This window comes from Calidris pugnax, unplaced genomic scaffold (assembly GCF_001431845.1).
Source record: "Calidris pugnax isolate Ruff unplaced genomic scaffold, ASM143184v1 scaffold44, whole genome shotgun sequence".
NCBI classification, from domain to species: Eukaryota; Metazoa; Chordata; class Aves; order Charadriiformes; family Scolopacidae; genus Calidris; species Calidris pugnax.
Genome location: NW_015094506.1, coordinates 5673861 through 5694302, shown reverse-complemented (window position 1 = coordinate 5694302; position 20442 = coordinate 5673861). Strand labels below are relative to the sequence as shown.

At 38.6% G+C, this 20442-nt stretch overlaps 1 protein-coding gene across 3 annotated transcripts in view; it reads left to right on the top strand.

Moving 5' to 3' along the window:
* Positions 1 to 20442, top strand: part of TCF20 (transcription factor 20 (AR1)) — a 138090-nt gene that overhangs the window by 104903 nt on the left and 12745 nt on the right. For all 3 annotated transcript variants that reach the window (XM_014964013.1, XM_014964012.1, XM_014964011.1), the window contains exon 3: positions 18252 to 18345. In XM_014964013.1, the coding sequence (XP_014819499.1) occupies positions 18252 to 18345 (94 nt within the window). The remainder of the gene's footprint in view (positions 1 to 18251; positions 18346 to 20442) is intronic.

Sequence of the window (20442 nt, the reverse complement as noted above, 5' to 3'; positions counted from 1 at the left end):
TTGCTTCTTATTGAAAGGATCATCTTGGGTTTCAGGGAGGAGATCTTCAGAGTAACAAGCAGTGAAGGGTAAAATCTGCCTATCATCCACAGCGTAGTGGAAGGAGGTTCTGGGCTTTCTCTCACCAATCTGGAATTTTGTCTGTTCGAGACTCCATGGATTATCTTTCAAAGCTTGCTGCTTACCTGAAGAGAAGAAATCCAACTGCTTTAGGACTGTTAACAAGCCAGTTCAGAAGGTCAGACTGACTTTGGAGAAAGTTCTTAAAAACTACATATGGGCTCACAGAAGTTCAGAACCCAAATGCATGTCTTCTTTGCAGATTGATATTTAGAGATTTGAATTTTTCATTATTGTTGGGCCAGTGGTAGCCTTCTGGCTCATGTTGAGTGTGTCTTTGTTAGTTTGTAGGGCTGGAGGCAGGTTTACATACACTATCCAGATTTCACAGAGAACAACTTCTGCTTTTGCGCAGAAAAGTTGTCCTTGACCACTTAAGACTCCTGCTAGTTGATCTCCCAGAATATCTTATGCATGGAAGTCTGTCCTACAGAGGAAATAAGGATTGCCTATCCATAATATTTTGTTTATTCTGCTGCTTTCATAGAACCCTTTTCTTTTGTTTACCTCTACCGCTCTGGATCCTAGTTGTAAATTGGGTAGAGAAAGGTGCCTAGAGGGATCACTAGGAATTAAGCTATTTGTATTCTCAGATTTGGGGAATCAAAGCCTAACAAAAATGTTCCTACGTGCTGTAAGTAATTGCTTTTAAAAGGTTCCTAACTGTGTGGCTAATCAAATGCCTATGCTAGGGACTTGGTATGAACTGAGAAAATTGTGGAAGGTTAACTACCTGTGGCGAAACAAAGCAAAGCAGTCTCTAGCCCCAGAAACCTGAGTAGTGTAGCACCACGAGTCTGACGGTGTCAGTTTGTTCTGAATGTCTCATTTGGCGCAGGTGTGCTTTGTTATCCCTATCCAGGCTACGAGTGAGTTGCTGTCAAGAGGGGTGATCCTACTTTATCCTCTTTACAAGCTGCTTGCTCCCACTGTTTCCCTTGTGCTGGCTCTACCGACTCTGCATTTGCACAGTGGGTTGATTTTTAGCTAGCTAATCCATCAGAAGACTAGTATGGAGTGGGGGAATCTTTGTGCCAGATCAGCCATCTGAATCTCCTTACTCTCTGAACCATGTTTGCTGCATCTCACAGGGAGGGCCCTTTCCGCTGGTAATTATAACCATTAGATCAAGTTAGCCATAACACAAAATTGTGCCCAGATGACACCAGCACTTGAAAGTGTTTTAGGCCCACAATCCTACTGTTTCTAAATGTTAGGCGATGAGTGCTGACCTTTTATTCATTATTATCTGTTTTAGAGAAGAAAAATGGCAGAACCTGACATTTTTTCCTTTTTTTTCCTTTTTTTTCTTTTTTTTTTTTCCCCTCTTTTTTTTTTTTTTTTTTTCCTTTTTTTTCTTTTTTTTTTTTCCCCTCTTTTTTTTTTTTTTTTTTTCCTTTTTTTTCTTTTTTTTTTTTCCCCTCTTTTTTTTTTTTTTTTTTTCCTTTTTTTTCTTTTTTTTTTTTCCCCTCTTTTTTTTTTTTTTTTTTTCCTTTTTTTTCTTTTTTTTTTTTCCCCTCTTTTTTTTTTTTTTTTTTTCCTTTTTTTTCTTTTTTTTTTTTCCCCTCTTTTTTTTTTTTTTTTTTTCCTTTTTTTTCTTTTTTTTTTTTCCCCTCTTTTTTTTTTTTTTTTTTTCCTTTTTTTTCTTTTTTTTTTTTCCCCTCCAAAAAGCTCCTCAAGTGAAGTTCTGCATCAGGTCAGGGTTCAGCTGAAATAATAATCTGCTGCTTCAAAGACCACATGTCTGACAAACACAGGAAGGAAAACCTGAGTCTCTTACACCCAGACCTGTAATAGTAGGGAAGAATTTCCAGAGTAGGAAGAAGTGACACTGGAGCTTGTTAATTTTTCACTGTGGGGACAGGGAAAACAGTAATGAATTTAAAACCTGCCTGTTAGCAGTGGCTGAAAAAAGGGTGTGTGGAGAACAATTTTATCTTGGGCAACAGCTTTTACTATATTTTAACCCCTCAAGTGAGGAATACCACAGAATCTCAAGGCACATTCTACAATTCTCCTTAAAGTGGTTGAGTTCTTGTATTTCATTGATGGACTGTGCCCAAACACCTAGTTGCCTGAGCTGGAAATACGCTCGCTCTTTCTTTCTTGAAAATACTCCTTAGTACGATTAGTTAACATTCGCTTTCATTCCTTGGGAAATGGTAGCGTCTTCAACATTCTTCCACAGTGTTACAAAAATAAGGGAGCATGAAATTTTGGGTGGAGAAGAAATTCTGAAAAGGCAGGCTGAATAATGAACTTCAGATTCGGTTTTCTTGGAAAGGCATTGCCATCTGCTGTGCTACTGAGACTCTCTGTGCTGTGATGACTCCTGGGCTGTAAGAACGTGCCACCATAAAGATGAGAACCTGGTAGGAGCCCCTGTTGTATCTCGGTTCATTGCCTTCCTCTGGTAGGGACCTAGAAGTGTGAATGACTAGTGCCACAGCACTTTGTAGCTCACAGCAGCTCCGTATATTGGTATCACAAGCCTCAAACACCAAGAAGGTGAGCAGGCAGGATCCACATCTACATTTCTGATGCATATATTTAGTATCTTGAGTGATTGGAAGCTGTTTGTTTACATTTGTGAAATGAAGCTGGCTTTCCTGTGAGTAGAAAATGGGGTAAAAGTAGTGCAGCATATCGGTGATCATGGACTGTAAATGGCAGGAAATAGTTTAGTTGAGGTCTCAAACATAAAGATGATATTGGGAAAAGAGGAAAGACTTCTCCAGTATTGACCTTTTAGGGGGGGCACAGAGAAGATGAAGTAATTTCCATGCAACTTTATTAGCAGACTCCTTTGCCATTATTTTATCCCAAACTATGGGCATTATGTCTGCGCTTGCATGTGGTTTTATGTTTTACTGTTTGTCTAGCATGTGGAGTGAGGAAAGCGAAAAATAGATTTACTGACAATGGAGTGTTGGGAAAGAATAGGATGTTTAACCACTGACATTAGTTGTAGCCAGGAGCACTGGAAACTTGTATGTAAAAAGGAGCTTGCTCATTCCACAGTTGTGGCCTTTATATAAAGCATCAGGGATCCTTGAAATCTATGTACAGTTTTCATTTAAAAATACATTTAAGTAACTTTAATTGCTAAGAAGCTCTTCCAAATGTGAATGGGGCCTTCTCTGTGCAGGAGATTTCTAAACAAAGCTTTAGAGCTTTTTGTCTGGCTATCCACAAACTCACACAATCCTTTTTGTGAGATTTAAGTTGCTTGTTACTGTAGAGATGCCAAACTCTTGCTTAATTCTCAATAACGAGTGAATACAATACATTTATTTGTCATTTTAGCTTGAATCTTTTTAAGATGTACTGGGGAAAAGGTTGTTAAGATTCCCCAAAATTGGGGAGGAGGATTGGTGCACTGTTTGTGTTTGTTAACTTAAACTGAACTAACATTTTACACTTAGACTAATTCCAGATGTTAGTCACTTAACTTCAGCACTTATTTGTTCATAGCATTCTTCTAATGAAGGACATTCAAGAACTTCAGAAGTTCATTCTTCTCCACGCGTGTGTGTTTAAGATGGCCTGTATTTGATTAAAACTGGGCAAAAATGCAAACATTAAAAAATACTTTCCCTGATTTTGGAAATAAATTATTACTTGATCTTTATTTGCTTGTTCGGTTTGAAAAGAGGTTAATTTCTGGAGGTAAGGATTCATGACTTGCTGTTATATAATATTGTGTGGATTATTAGAATTACATTCTATCTTTTGTAAGACTTTAAATAAAAAAATATGACAGTTTCTCCATTTTATTTTAAAATAAAGGTTATCCTGAATCCTTTGATCGCTGAATAAGCAAAAATAATGCTTCAACTGTACTAATGTTCTACTATTCATAATAAAAGAAAGTTCTTCGAACGGTACAATACAAACCAAGTTCGTAAGTGTAGTGCTTTAAACTTTTTTCTTTTGAAAGTAAATATTCATCTATCTGTCCATTATAAACCTTGTTATATAACCCCACTATCTTTTTTTTTAATTAGAGAAATATGTTCTGAAAGAGGTTAGATTAATTTCACTAGATTTAGAAAGATGAGTAAAAAATAAAGTTGAAGTATGATGAGTATTCATGTAATAATTTTGTTTTTGTTTCTAAAATTAAGGCAGTTTTTGTGCCTTGAAGAACGTGAATGTTACTCTGCAGATGCAAGAATTGGAGAGAAGGGGTTCTGTCTGTGTTACACACTTTACTTGAGGTTATAGAAGGAGCCAGGAGCAGAGTTTGGGTTCCCTGAATCTTAAAACCATTCTTTTCAGCTAGTCTAAACTATGCTTACGCTGTTGTGTTCTGGGTAGTTTTTCTTTCTTTCTTGGCAGAGAAAACATTTTTTCAAACGATTTCATACACTTAGCTGGGCTCTGTGTGAAGTATAGGATAGTCTTCACAGATAGAGCACTTTGGAAAAAAGTTATTAATGAACCTTCATTGTTACGGATTGGATCTCAGCCAGCTGCTTAGTGATTAAAGTTTAATTGCATGATGATTAGTTTTCATTAGTAAGCAATTAGCATTTAACAGCAGTCTTGTATTGCTAAAGCTATGGGTGAGTGTAAGTGGCTTGAGCCATGTTGAGAAGGTATGGAGCTGGAGAAGTTATTTGGGGAATGTGGGGATGGGGATTCTGATGAATCTGTCTAATTAGCCCTCATGTAGGAAGTTATCAAAAATAATCATCTTCCTTAAAGGGCCCTTTGAAGGTTCCAAAAGCTGTCTCACAGTAATGATAGTTTTCATAGTCTTATCCCATTCCTTGCCACATCTAAAGCTCTTTTTTCAAAACCCCCCTCTGAACTTGATGAATTCCCATTTTTACTGTTATGGCAGTCCTTGACAGCTTTGTGCCACAGCGGGATAAATTAGGGGAAAGATGAGTGCAGGGTGAGGGCTGGGGGAGGTGGACTAAGGTGAGGGTAGAGTGAGGTAAGAATATAGCAGAAGGTCAAGGCTCATCTGCTGTTAAAGGTACAAAAGAGCAAAGAGTGTCCCTTGTAAACCACTTCTGCTCCACTGAGAAGTCTGGTGTGAAGCTGAAGTATGGCGGTAATTTCATCTAGGCTAAGTTAGGGTTGGTAGAAACCATTCTTCTCCCCGATGCCTCCCCTTCTGCCAGGGCTACTGTTATGTGACTGAACCAAGTCAGGCAGCTGCTCTGGCCGGGAAATTTCCACCCCTCCACCCCCTCGCCATTTTTATCAAGCTAATTTTTTGGCTGGACCAATTTTCTTGACTTAGTGTCAGTACTGGTACAGGGGAAATGCCCCAGCTGGGAACAGCAGGGGGGCCCAGCAGGTTACGCAAGTACAGACTGATGTCTTAAAATGGTCTGGAAGGAAGTGAGCAGACTAGTCAAGACCATGACTTCAGATAGACAGTTTTTCCAGAACAATATTGCTAATTACACAAATGAGTGAATTAAATGAAAGGTTCTCAAATGCATATAGCTTTGCAGCATTTATTACTGATGTTAAGTGCAATCATCCACTTTTCTAGACATATGAAAAGGTAGGGGGGGGTTTCTTTTTTATTATTATTATTATTATTCCATGATCTAGAAACACTAGGGATTGGGTGCTCCCTTCCCTCCTCTGGCCTAATTTGCCAACCAGAGTAACCTAAAGAAAGCAAGCATTTCTCTTCGGTTGAAAGGACTAAAATAGCTGCGGTTTCTTTTGAGATATTCTAGCGGTGCTCAGGGTCTGACTTTAATCATGAAGATCTGCTTAAATTATCTTCAGACTTGCCGAACTGCTGGTAGGAGTAGACATAACAGCAATAGCCCCTACTTGGGGCTCGCAGACGGTGGTGAGTGGCAAAGGCCACCCAGGGCTCTGCGTGCTGCAGCTGCGCTGTTTGTCACTACCTGAGCCGCCAGTGGTGAAAATGGATTGCGTGTGTCTTCCTGAGCTCTGGTTGCACAACCCATCATAGCATAGATACACTTTAAGTCTTATCTCAGCCATCTACTTGTCTGTCCCCTAAGCTTTTTTGGAAAATACCAAAGGTTGTTAAAAACTGGTTGTGTAGTCTTCACTTGCTAAAGATTTTTTTTTTTTTTTGTCCTGTTTCCAGCTCCTTGCATGTTTTGTTTTCCTTTATGCTTAGGTCCCTTAGTTCTAACTCAGCTGTATGTTTGTCTCTCATGGCTTATCATTTCACAAAATGTGGGTTTGTTGGTACTTTGCACTGTACTGCTGTTAATCGCAGCTTTTCTTGCACCTCTGACTCCTTTATTCTTCCTGAGAACTCACACTTCCTAAGTTTCAGAAAGTTATTGATGATTAAAGGAGACTGCCCAGCTTCATAAAAGACTTAGTACTAAGGGAGGGGAGAAGGGAGGAGGGTGTCCTGGCATGAATCTCTGAAATGGAGACTTTCTCTAAAGGACACTGCTGCTCAATGTGAAACTTAAAAGGGTGGGGAAAAAAGAAGGGGTGTGGATGGGAGGGAAAGGTAACTTCATGTACTTGAGTTCAGGTTTGAAAGTGGTGAACTTTTCAGACTTTGTGTCTGCACTGTCAAAAATTCCCTATGTGGCCTTTGACGAGTCAGTTAATTATTCTGCAAAGCAGGCTTTAAAACTGCTTACTTTGTGACCATTAAGACAAATTCGTAGGGTGCTTTGAAAATTGAAATGTGTTTAAATTGTCAGATCTTTTTAATTAAATTGGTTAAGGAGCTGATACAAGGTTACATGTTTCAGCTGCATAGGTGTAATGGGAGGAGGCGAAGTTTAGAGCTTGTTTGTATCATTCAGAGTCAGGTCCACAGAAGATAATAAAAATGGTTTGTTATGTGTTCACCTGATGTTAGCTTCCTCTTTTCTTGTAAAAAGTTAAAATGCTGAAGATCCTAACTTGAACGTACTGGTACCATATGTGAATTCATTATTAGATTTAATTGTTAAATGTTTTCTGGGGGAATAATTCTTCACATTAAATTTAATCACTAAAATTTCAAGGTTGACACAATGCCTAACCAATGCTTTCCAGAAAGCCAACATTTGTTTTTAGATGCTAATTTTAGGAAATTGTTTAGGTTAGATTAGAAAAATTCCAATACCCACATTATAGATAGATAAAACTATTTTACGAGGTTTTAATGCAGCCTTAATTCCTATACTTAAATTTAATTATTCCTCCTTTGAAGTGTCACATATTATCATTGGGGAGAATAAGGATTCTTTAGTAATGCCACATGGTGCTATTTCTCCAAGTAGAAATTTGCAGAGGCAGTTCCTGGGGAAAAGGAGTCTTGAATAGTTACCAATAAATTCAGTTTTCTGGACAAATAGCTTCAAGAGTATTGCCAAAAGAAGACTTTTCTGTTCTCAGTCTCTGAAGCTTCCTAACAAAGAAGACTTTACTGTTGACTTGCACTTCAGAAGATGGAGGAATAAGAAGTGAGAAGTGGGTGTGCCTGTGTAAAATTAATGAAAAACAAAACAGAAATGCCTGTATCCTTCAATTTCTGCCTCAGATGAAACAAGATTGAACTTTCTCTTTGATCTTGCACAGTGACTTACTTCTCGTAGTCTATGGCTCATACCAGTCCTTTTTATCTTAGTATAAATTGAGCTAGATTTATAATACTGAAGATATGGCTTGCAAATACATAATATTACTGCCTTTACCACAATTCAGCAGTATTCTGAGCCTCAAAGTTCTTAATTAGTTTGGTTTTTTTCTCCCCTTCAGATCTGGGGAGAACCACAGAGCTCCTAAATTCTTAGACAGAGGAAGTTGTTTCCTCAGGAGAACACCACTAAGTCTGTCCTTTAAGGAAACTACTGACACTACCTCAGCTGCTTTGTAATATCCAGCTGGAATGCCATCCGGCCTTGGACTTACACTGCTATTTATACTCGCTGCCACTTCTAAACTGCCGCTAGCTCATACGAAGTTTTCTTTTCATGTGTTGTATGTCTCTGGCAAGCCTACTGACCCTAGATATTTTTGAATAAATTCAGTTTGGAATTCACAAAAAGTAGCTATTATTGTAATGGGAAGTTTAAGCAGCACATATATCATTATGGTTTGTAGGTTTTTTCCTGATGATTATTGAATAGTGAAATAACTTACGCCTCTTTAAACACATTCAGATTTTTGGCCAGCAAACACTGTTTTACATGAAGCTCCTCCTCTGTGTCTGAGGTAATTTCATCAATCTGTGTTACTAATTTGTTTTCGTTTTCCTCAACTGTGATTGATCACTTATTGCTGTAGTTCGTGAGTTTTTATCTTATTTTAATTTTATTTTTTTAATGCTGATGTGTTACTTGACAGTTTATCACCAAAGCGAGATGTACTGACTTGCAGGCAGTTCTCCTTCCGCAAGGATTGCACCTTTGCCTCTTCTCTTGGATTCATCTGACCTACTGTTGTTGCTCATCTTCAGCTGCTTTTCCTGTGTGGCAGCAGCAGCCACCAGTGACCTCAGGAATACTTGTGTGCACTTTGCTACTGTTTATTAGAGCTCTGCCGCCAACTACTGCTTCAGCAACCTTCTGGAGGAGCTGTTTTCTTCTCATCATTCTCTATTTAACAGTATTGAGTGGTATTTTTATTTGCCACCCTTATTCTAGAGAGGCAAGTTGTTCATTTTCTAGTAAGAAAAGCATTGTACCTTTTTCACCTATTGTTACCTGCAGTAGAATATATTTTGACTGTGCAATAGGAGCAACTCTTTAGATCTTAAATTAAGAATTGGTGTTCTTATTAATGAGCGAACGTCCATTTGGAATATTTTTACAAACAGACTTTTTCTAAACTATCATTTTCACGTACCTGCTTCTTTCACAGTTATCTGCCAACTTCCTCTTTTCTTTTGCCTCAAATATAAGTTACTTGTCATTATTCTGTCTGCCTTCATTGTACTTCTTTTTCTTCTTTCAGTTCCAAGGACTTATGATACACTTCCAATCAGTGCCTCCTGTCAAATTTTATCATTTCCAAAATGAAGCGCCTCGCTTTTGAAACCTGGGCGTTTACCTTTGTTTTCCTTCGTGCATTTCTTCAAAGCCTTCCTTGTCTGGGATTTCTGCTGAACAATTGGATATGCTTAGCCTGCTGCTGTGATGGACTCTGCCCAACGCTGCTGGCTCAGTCTCACCATCCCTATTTCATCCCTTGCCATCCACCAACGCTTTGTTCTGTATTGCCGAAGTGTCTTGCACAGTGGGGCTCTGTTTATGATGAGGGCTCGCACAGATTATTACAAATAATGACAAATGGTTTATTTCTGTCCAGTATTACAAGTCTTTGAGTTGTTGGCAGGGGCGGATTTGCGCTGTGCCCTTCTTCCTGCCAGGTGCATAGGTATTTAATGTCTTGTCAAAATCTTTTCCGTTTGCAGTTTGCCTTGCTCAAAAGCATTTCCTTATTTTTAAGCCTTTACAAAGTCTTTGTTTCTGTTGAATCTGCTGCCTTAATAACGTAGTGATTGTGTCCTTAAGGAATTAAATCTTTTTTTCTTTGGCCCTTTTAAGGGCCCTTTTGGCCCTTAGTAAATACTAAGCATCATCTCCTTTTTTTCAACTAGAGAAAAACTGGTTCTGTCATGCAGTTTGCCTCTTGAAAGCAAGTTCCTGGAGTTTATTGCATTTTCTTGTTTATGTCAGTTCTTTCCATTTTGGTTTTTGCTTGGGTTTTTGTTTTTGGTTTTTTTTTAATATCACTCCAGTCATTGGTATTCAAAGGTATAGCTTTACAGGGGAGGGATTTTTGTAATTATTTTATTCTAAAACTCCTTCCCTTATGGTCATGATGTTGCTTTGTTTTAAGGCAACAACAAGCTTTTGTTTTATACTGCACTCGGTAGGCCTTGTACTAAATAGAAATTCACTATATATTTGGATATTTCCTGTAATCGGTACCCAGGATAGTCAGGAAAGAAATCTAGTACTGGCAGAAAATCCCAACTGGAGTAAATGCTCTCTCTTGCTGACTCTGCTGTTCCCACAACTCTGTGTGTCCCTATCACATAATCAGTGCTTGAAAATTTGAATTTCTATTTCCTCTTTCAAGTCTGCTCTTCTATCTTTCAGACCTTTTCGTAACTAAATTGCACTTATTGTTGCACGTTTAATTCCCCAAATGAATAGCCAAGATAACATAAACTGCATAATTTTTTCTGCTAGACTTGCATGCTTTAGCAAATTCAAATCCCTATGCTTGTAAGTGGTTGTCTGAAATGTTTCTCTCATTCGGGGTGGCTCTTTGTCATCAAAGGAAACAAGACTTATGCGTTTCTTGTCTTCTTGGACTTGGTAGTCTGTGTATTATTTTAATATTGCTTTTAAAATATGAAATGGCTACAAAGGCATGTACTTAGCCTGCTTAATTTGAAATTAAACATGCTTTTTTTCATTACCATTTAAAATACTATTTTTGGTCAGTTTTGCTAAATCTGTTTTAGTTAACCATCAGTTTACTTTTGAAGTATCTAACCTCTATTCTGGTTCAGTTATGCTCAGTCCTTATTTCATTTGAGTCTTTTTTTTCTCCTTCCATTGTTTGAGAGGCGGGGAGGGTTCATTCTCCATGACTTTCTCAGCTTTTCACCAGCCTCGTCTCCTAGAGTATGTTCATGCACATTTAAGCCTTTGATCACTCCACTGAGCGAACGAAACACTTAGGCTTGCATGGAGTTATGAACATGAATTTATCGCTTAGATCAAATTTCAACTCTTTATATGGTGTTACAGTTTAGCTTAGCCTTCCTCTCACGGAGGTAAGACTGAGGAATCTTAAAAATTTGTAACCTAACAGTGTGATTTCTGGGTGCCCGCATTCTTTTTAATGATCATGGGGGTTTTTTTGTTGTTCACTGTGGAATTTCACAATCAAATTGCTTGGTCTGCAAAGGAGCTGCCATTCCAGGCAGGTGCAAAAATGTGTTTTGTTGTGGTGTCCCATCTCCAGCAACAGCCAGGAGCAGTTGTCTTCAGAGATGTGTGATAAATTCGATATGTAGAGAGTGCTACTTGGGTATTTTCTCACTGCTTTCATCAGTCAGGGCTTTTGGATCGCTGTGTTCAACAGACAGTGCCATACCTGTACTTGATGAATTTGTCTAATCTGTTTTTGAACTCACTTATCTTTTGGCCAGTGCAATATTCTTTAGCAATGAGTTTTACAGTTTAATTATTTGTTGTGTGAAAAAAAAAATAAATTATTTTACATTTAAACCCATTATTTGAACCCCTATTTGGAAATGTCTAAGAATCATCCAGTTATGCACACAGTGCTTGATTTTTGTAGATCCCAATTCCACTTCAGTTACCTCTTTCAGAAAAGACAGTCTTTTCTTATATGGAAGCTCTTTATGTTCCTAGTTATTTCTGTGTTCTGTCTGGTGGTGGTGGGCTTTTTCTGATCCGAATTTTCACTGAATTTCACTGAATTTTTAGAGTTGGAAGGGACCATAGAGATTCCTTTATTGATAGGGCGACCAGAACCACACACAATATTCAAGATATCAGGGTACTACAAGAGTAATACATAATGAAGATTTGAGTTCATTATTGGTTCTTTTTTCTAGTAACTTCTTATGTTCTGGCTGTCTTTTTTTGTGGTTGCAGGGATTGCATGATGTTTCTGTCCAGGATGTCTACTAATAACCTTCCCATGAGTAGTAAAAGCTATTTTAGAGTCTGTCATCATGTATATACTTAGATGAAAATATTTTCTCCGTGTGCATCACTTTGTACTTAACAACATTAGTTTTCATCTCCATTTTGAGATGAGAGATTGTAAGGTCTTTTTTCAGCTCTGCCATCTATTGGAAATCTGACTACTTTGGATAATTTTGCAGACTTTGCAAGTTTTCACACCTTTTTCTTCACCCGCAGGTCCCCTTTTTGAGAGTCTCTATTAGTACAGTTGAATAGCTTAAGTGGCTGCAGTAGGACCTTAGAAATTTTTGCTGGTAAACAATTCCTCGTCAAAACTAACCATTTATTTCCGTTCTTGTTACTTTTTTTCCTTTGAGTTGGGGGAAATGGAATGCTCTGTTCTTCATTTCAAGTGCTTCTCTTGTACTTTAATCAGTTTTATATGTACTGAATAAGATTTCCCTTTAAGACATTTTTTTCAGTTCTTGTATTTCTTCTGTTTTTTTTTTTTTTTTCCCATGCCATCCATTTTGAGCTGCAGCTTTCCTTTGTGCTTCAGCAGCCCGTGCAGCACTGCAGTTCTGACTTTTTACTGCGTTTCCTAGTGCAGCTTTATTAGTATAGCATCTTCCAGATCGTTGATTTGTCTGTTTGCTGAGATGTTGGAATCTAAATTTGTCCTCAGTTTCTTGGATTGAAGATAGCTACCCAATTTTACTTCAGTGACTATTTTCCTTTATTATTTCTTGATTTGCTTGCTACAGGAGTATATCATCATTGGCAAGAGATACCTTTTCATAATGCAAGTTTAAAGAGATTTTTATCTTTTTAATTGTGTGGTTTCTTTTTTCTGGTATTCTGTGCCTGGTTTTTGGAGAACTTAAATTGTTTGACAGGAAATGGAAACTAATAATTCTGTATCCTTCACTACTGGTTATCTCTAGCCCCAGTCACATAAGCAAAATTTTTCATTAACCAGGGTCTGCACATCAGAGTGAAAGTGCTGTTTTCCTCTCCTACTTCCTAAAAATATCAGCCCACCCTCTCTTTTTTTCATCTCAATTCTTTTTTGCAAAATCACTTACTCCTTTCTCTACAGCAAACAGTGCAATTTTTTCTTTTTTTTTGTTCCTTGTAGCTTGTTGGAGTAAGTTGTCTCTCTGTATCCTGCTTTCCAGGAAAGAGAATGCGGCTGCCTGCTGCTTCTGTTGCCCTTTTGCCTGGATATTAAATCTGAGCCTCTGCCTAGCCTGCCAACTGTTTAATCAGAAATAGTCAGAAGGCCCTCCTTCCTAATATTGCAGCTGACTCTGAAATCCTCATTATCTTACATCTGCATTCGTGCAGTGCAATTATACAGAAGCAATTATTTTCCTAAAAGCTTGTAATTTAAACAGACGAAGGAGAGAGTATGAAAAATGCATATAACATGTAAAGTGAAGACATGTACCTGTATAATTAATGCCACGTATATTTCTTTTTTTTTGCTTGCTTTTTCTTTTTTAGTAACCTTCAGTTGTTGCTTTCCATTTTATTCCGTTTATGCATTCTTGACACTGGTATGCAAGAAGGGGATAAACAAGGAGATACCTAGAAAGCAAAGCAAAGAAAAAGGGAAGAAAACAGAGAGCAAAGAAAAAACTGGTGCTTGGAAGAGAGGAAGTTAGAATGAGGCCTGAGTGTGGGGCGCAGGTGAGCAAACTGAATGAAGCAACCCATCAGCAAGAAAAGACTCTGGATTATAGACAATAGAAAATATGATATAGTTGCATCGGTTGTGAATGTCCTTGCTTAAACTGCTTTGGTAATTATTCCACAAGAAAGTGGAGGAATCATCTGAAAACATCTTACATTAGTGTTAGGCAGAAACAATTAATTTCTGCTTCTAAGCAACAGTTTCTGCTGCTGCCCAGAATATGTTGGAAGGGCCAGTTCAGCAGCTCCAGTCCTCCCACCAGCAAGACCCTGTCTGCTGTGGGATTCCAGTCCTCCTAGACAAAGACATTATCTCTGTCAGTGCAGAGCCAAAGAGAATAGTTTAAGTGTGTGTTTTACTTGAGCAGCTTGAGGCACTTCTTTTCACAAGCCCAAGAGCTTGTGCTTGGTCAGGAGGAGGAAGGTAGGTAGCTCAGGGCATGTTTGTGTTCTGACACTCATGTGGAGCTGGGTACGAATCGGACGGAGGTGAAAAAAGGTACCTGAAAACCCCACTCGTATTTATTACATTTAGAGCAGTGTGCTCTCTCTTGTGGTAATGAATTGCAGAGGAAAAAAAACTGACCACCTTGAAGCAGAAGAAATATAGCCAGCGGGTGGCTTAGTATTTGGAATGAATCGGAGCAGCTCTGCTGGCACTGAGGTAGCTGTCCCCCAACTGTTCACAGTTCCAGGTCGGGTGTTACTTCATTTTGGTAGACGGAGAATGATGAGCTGTAGCAAAGAAGAAATGGGCTGCTAATAGCATGGAGAGGTAGAGACAATGTATCTGGCTTTAATACTATTGATAATTTAGTTCAAGGGATGGAGTGTCTCTTCTAAATGGCACTTTTCAGTCTCTCCAGCCTATTCTAAGTGAGATATATGTGCCTTGTGGCCAGAGATGAATTGTGGAGATAGGACCTCTGAATCAATCTTCGCTGTGTGGTCTTTTTTCCCTTGTTCTTTTTTTTTTCTTCCTTTTTTTTTCTTTTTTAATTTAAGCCCGGAGTTGATTAGATGCCTGGCAATGATTACTATCCATTGGCACCTCCCATTGGGAGCACACTCCAAGTACCAGCCTTCAGCTCTTTCAAGCAGGGGAGGTTAAGCAGGCTGCTTACTGAGCAAGAGGAATTTCTCTTCCCATGAGAGCTTGAGTGCTGTTTCCCTGGCTAAGAATGCTATAATTCCTTTACAAGTGACAAGCAGGCTGCTACCATCTGCTGGTGAATGGCTGCAGGATGGTGGAGTTTGGGTGAAAATTTGCTCATGGACCAAAGAGAACAATTAGTGGTTATTAAGCCAAATTCACACATTTCCTGTGTGAAGTTGGTGATTTTATTTTGGTTGTAGAATGTTTTCTAGTTGTAGTGTACATCTTTTATTTTCTTTTTGTTTTGAAACATAAATGCATAAGGGTAAGGGTTCTGACCAAAGCCACAAAAAGTACTGGCAGGAGCCATGCATCTTTTAATATTTTAAGGCACAGAAGTGATGTCTTGCAAAAGAAGACTGGAACTGTCCAGAAATTTTTTAATCACTTTGTTCTGCATTTCTAGAAACACCTGGATGTATTTGGAAACCACATGGCAGTACATGGTGATAGTGTCTTTTAAAGATTAAGTGATAGACTAGTAAGTTGTTTTAGAACATACACCTTTGTAGGGTGTCTGCTTTGTTCAGTCACTCTGTGGTGTGTCAAGAAGGAAGAACTCGAAAGAAAAGAGTAGTTATTGTGTATATGGCTCCCCCAGCTTCCCCTGAAAGAAGCAGATGGTCGGGGGTCCCAGGAGGTAGAAGAAATGGGGCCATTAGACTGTCAGTGGCTTGTGAAAAGCAAAAGCATCTGCCAGAATGGAGACTTGTTCAGCAGCAGGGGAGCCAGCAGCAGCAGATGATCTCTGCCTTGAGCAGTCAATGGTATTGTAGTCCACTGGGGAATTGCTGTTGTGGGCGTAGCTGCAGGTAACCTTGGTAATAATCTAGTTGGTCTGGCAGATTTAAAAAAAAAAGGGAAATGAAGGCTTGATTCTCATGCTCTGGCATCTTAACTACCCACTTTTCCTGTCTAATCGGTCCTAACTGCAACCAATTTGAAAGTATTCAGTACCCATTCTCAGCTGAGCGCTACAGGCACTTAGAATTCCTCAAAATGCCTGTCGTCTTTCCCCTGCAAGTTTCAGAATAGCAAGATGAACGACACTAGATGCAACAAAGAGTAAGTTCAAAGACTAAATTAACATTTGGGAAAGTATCAAAAATTTTGCTAGGGGTCGTCTTGTTTTCAGTTGTATTGCACAGCACACTCTTTTAAGACATGTCGGTTTAGTGTTAAGAAATATTTTACACAGCTGCAGTTTAATCTCTGCTGCTGTAGTTCTTATGCTCTTACTGACTGTTCTGTACAGGACACAGTGTTCCAGGGAAGAATGACCTCTTCTGTTGCAACAGTGTGATGGTACTTCAAAGACGAGATAAAGTGGGGAGGACAGAATGCCTCTGAGGAACAAAACTAGAAATTAATTTCTGTGTTCAAAAGGAATAGTCAATTTGGGTTCTGTCCTGTTAGAATAATTAATCTCAGTCAGCCACATCTAAAAGGGAGAATAAAGCATACAGGTAAAGAGCTGTGGTTCAGAACTCCTCAAGCTGCGCTTTGTGAATACTTGGCATAGGTGAATCTGGGACTACTGCCAGTACATAATATTCTTCTAGGCTTGACTTCGTAGCCAGGAAAAGACATTTTCTATACATGACACTTGGTTTTACTTCCATGAGAGAGTGAATTAGATGGCAGTTTGGCTAGAGATCCATACATTTTGGTGTGCGTTTAAATATTGTTTTAGATTTTTTTTACCTTTGGAAACTGGCATTCATGTTCTGACAGGCAAAAATAAGCTGCTTGGGGGTCTCTAGGCCTCAGGGACGCTTTCCTTGCATCATAAATACTACAATACTTTGTCATGATGCGCATTCACTGCTTAGAAGATAGACACAATGTAATAGGGAGCGCTGAAGATGAGGCTCAGGATGCTTTGGCATAACTGAAAATAGAAGGCAGTATTCAAGAACTGCAGTTGTAGATGTCATGAGAACTGACATCTCACAAGCTTTTCTGTGAGTTGCATCTGCTTTGATTTGGAGAGGGCCACCTGGTTTATGGCTGGAGCTAGTTTTGCTTTCATCCTCATTCAGTCATTTAAATACAAACTATAGTCATCCCTGCATAGCATAGAACAGTGGGAAGAGCAATGACTGTTGCGTAGTCTTAGTGGTTTTTGAAATATTCTAACCAAAATTCTCTTTGCTGTGCAGAGCACAGAACTTTGCTGTGGCTGTTATCTTTGGCCACATCTATTCTGCAGACCTCCACTGCCACATGTGTGGTGATCAGGGATGTGAAGAAGCGTGGTCTAGCTGATGTGGCCATCTTCACATATGAGCCTCCCCATACAGTAAAAAAAATAATCATGCTTTTGTCCAGTGCCAGGTGCGCTGCTGCTTCCAGCACATCTGTTCTCTGTGCTGTACAGGGATAGCTTGCTGATAGTGTTAATAGAGCACATGTAGTTTGACACCAGCTTTTCCAATAGAAAAAGAGTTTTCAGATCATTTTCATCATCTCCCTGTGTGCGGTCAGTGACCGATGGCAACTTCTTGTAGCCTAAACTCAAGGTGAATTGTACCGGTTATACGAGGGCTTATTGTGTTGGTTGTGTTTATCAGCAAAACCAAAAATCTAGTGTTTATTAAGTATAACTCAAAAATTATCAGAGGTCATCTTTTCTTTTTCTGTTAGTAGGCTATTTGAGTTTTAATTTTTAAACAGTAGTGGTCTCTCAGCATTTGTTGGTTTCTGCCGTTTGTGGCTTATTTTCTTCTTAGAAGGGAAAAATGTCAACCTGTCAGAAATTGGCTTTCATCAGAATGTTAGATTAGTTAGTGAAAATCACTTACTGTATACATTCAAGTAATAAAGTTGCTGTCTGAATGAGATACGCTATAGGCCTGCTTCCTTAGGTTGTTCCTTAAGTCATTCAGGATGAAGTGAATGGATGAGTGGCTTTCATTCTGCTGCATTCCCATTTGTCTGATCGTATGCTTAAATTGACCAGTTGAGGTAATAGGACTTAAGAACTGAAAATTGAATGTGGTCATCAGATGAGTCTTACTACATTGAAAATGAATGTATGAGCATCTTTCTAACGCTGCAGGCGTTTCTTTTGGAGATCTGCCATTTCTGTGATGGTGGGGTATTTTCCCTTGATGGCATCTTCTCCTGCTCCCAGTAAGCCTTTTTTGATCACCTGTGAAAAAATGTTCAAGTTGGCTTGATCTCTTGGACTGCTAGTGATAATGAAAATGATGTAATCAAATTACTTTTATACTAATGGTGTCTTCTAAATCATTCTCTGTCATGTTAATTCTCATTTTAAAGCTGCTGTAGATTCGAAAAAGCTCTTTTCCTCCAATTTTAACACTGATGTCATTGTCACATACTGAAATATAGGCCAGTGCAATGGATTTGAGAAGCATTTAGAGTTCTTTCTGAATGGTTGGTTTGAACATTTGGTATCACGTACCTGGTTAGCACAGCTGAGAAGTTTGTTGTTTGAAAGAGCTTATGTTGTTGCCTATTCTAAAGGCCTTTTTTTATATAGTGTGGAAAGATACAGTCTAACATTGTGATACTTCAGAAATTTGTGCAGGAGTGTGGTTGATAAAATTCCGAGGAAAATACAGATGTTTGGAAGTGTGATTGCAGTCTTCATTGCTATTTCTTGGTTTCCCTTACAGAAATGTTCCCATTGCCAGGAACCGGGAGCCACCTTAGGCTGCTACAACAAAGGCTGCTCCTTCCGATACCATTACCCATGTGCCATCGATGCAGGTAAGAACCAATTACACACTAACTATATTTCATGTTTGTTCAAAACACACGACACTAAATAATTCCAAACTACTTTACAAATTTACTCCCTCTCAGTTTCTCACCTACTATGAAGATACAATAATACAAATGGTGCGGAATGGCATCAGGTAAACCGTGTACGATAATGCGTAGGGACAAGATGGAACTCGTAATGAAAAAGAATCTATCTGAAAGTGCAAAAAAAAGCCTAGTTTTGGGGAATGCAGCTACACTGACTGAAATTTGGCAGCAATATGAGAACAGGCCATTCTTTTCTTGCAGAAAATAGAAAACTTTTGTTAAAAGGCTGCAAGTAACCAGAAAGGTGTTTCCTCTTTCAGGGTTATGCTCCTGTGAACAGTCATAGTAATGATTTAAAGTGCAAAGTGTTTGTACAATCATCAGTATCACTTGCAGCACAACCTTCCTTCTCCCTCCTTAGAAGCATTTCAGCCGGGCTCTTGAGTAGGTCCAGTTTTCATCATTGGACATGCTAATGGCTCAGATGGTATTATCTCCAGCTGTAAGTCTGGAGTTGTGAGTTGGTGTTGTACCATAGTGAAAGTTTTTCATGGAAGTAAAATTTATTCTTGGGTAAAAAATCCCAGCTCAGAACGAATAGTGTCCCACTGTTTCAGTTCTCCTGTCATACAAAGCAGTCTAATAACAAACAGGTAAGGATTCAAGATTACAACTCTTGCCTGGCAACTAATTGCAAGCTTTCTGTTTGTTACCCTGCTTCCACAGCAGTCCACTTGTTTAACCACCTATTTTATGCTGGTTTTCAAACATTAGAGTATTTGAAGTGGGTATGTTAATTTCTGAATGACTGCATTGCACCTCTCACCGTGAAATCCCACCCTATTGGAGTGCTGCATTTTATTCTCATAGAAATGTTTTTCATGAAAGTAATACTGTAGTGAAATACTACTAGTACCACAGTATAGATGGAGAATCCTTGATTTTACATGAAAAAATGTGTTAAAGAAATATTATTCGGGTTGCAAAAATGGCACACTCGAAAAATTGGCAGAAATAAGGATGTCCTTGATCTCTTATGGATGTGTCTTAAAAGATAGTAATTGCCTTATTAAAGACTGACGTCTTTTCCATAAGGCCCTACCTCAGTCTGTAGGATGAAAGGGTACTCAGTCATGACCGGATGTTGTCCTCACTGATTCTGTATTTTATTTTCTGCATGTGATTCCATCTCAGTTCTGAAAGTGGGACTGTGGAATTTTCTGCAATGTTCATCTCTTGTCATGCCTAAGAGTTTCATGAACATTAACAAACTTTTTATTAATGGTACATTTGAGAGACAGAATAATCAGATTTGTTCATATTGCATTTAGTAATTTGTTTCTGGCTTTCTGACCTGCCCTTTTCAATACCGTGAAAAAACAAAAAAAAATTATAGTGACTGTTCCAAAGTCAACCACCAAGTTTGGAGTGGTTGATTTTGAATTCTCATCTTATTAGGTACAGTATGTAGCATTTTCTGTGTTCTAAACACGGGTATAAAAATTAAGATATTGTCCTTTTTCTTCAGATATATCTTCCTCATTAACTCTACTCCACTTCAGCAAATGCGGTAGGATCCTCCAGATGACAAATTTTCTGAACAATCATGACTGATTCCCAAGAGAAGTTCTGTGTTATGCATGGAAGAGGCATACATCCTGTACAAAAAACAGTATATAATCATACTATTTAGTCCATATTAAATGTAATATGTCTACCATATAATGTGTAGAAGCGGGCTATATTAAATTTGGCTTTTCCTCACGTTTGTCTTGACTTTGCAACCTTTGAGGTTTTTTTAGAGTAGCTTTTTGTGTTCAAGTTGCGAGGCTATTCTTACTTCATTCTCTTTTAATTTTCTTATGAGACATCACATTGTCATGTGGTCATCTGTCAGAGTGCACCGTTCCAATCTAATTTCCCTCCTTTGAGTAATGCAGCAGTAAGAAATTGCAAGCCAGTTAGTGGGCTGGAGCTGCATGGAGATGGGATACTTCGTGAGTTTCACAAACTCATTTAAATATTAGCAGAATGATGAGTATGATTTATTGAGAG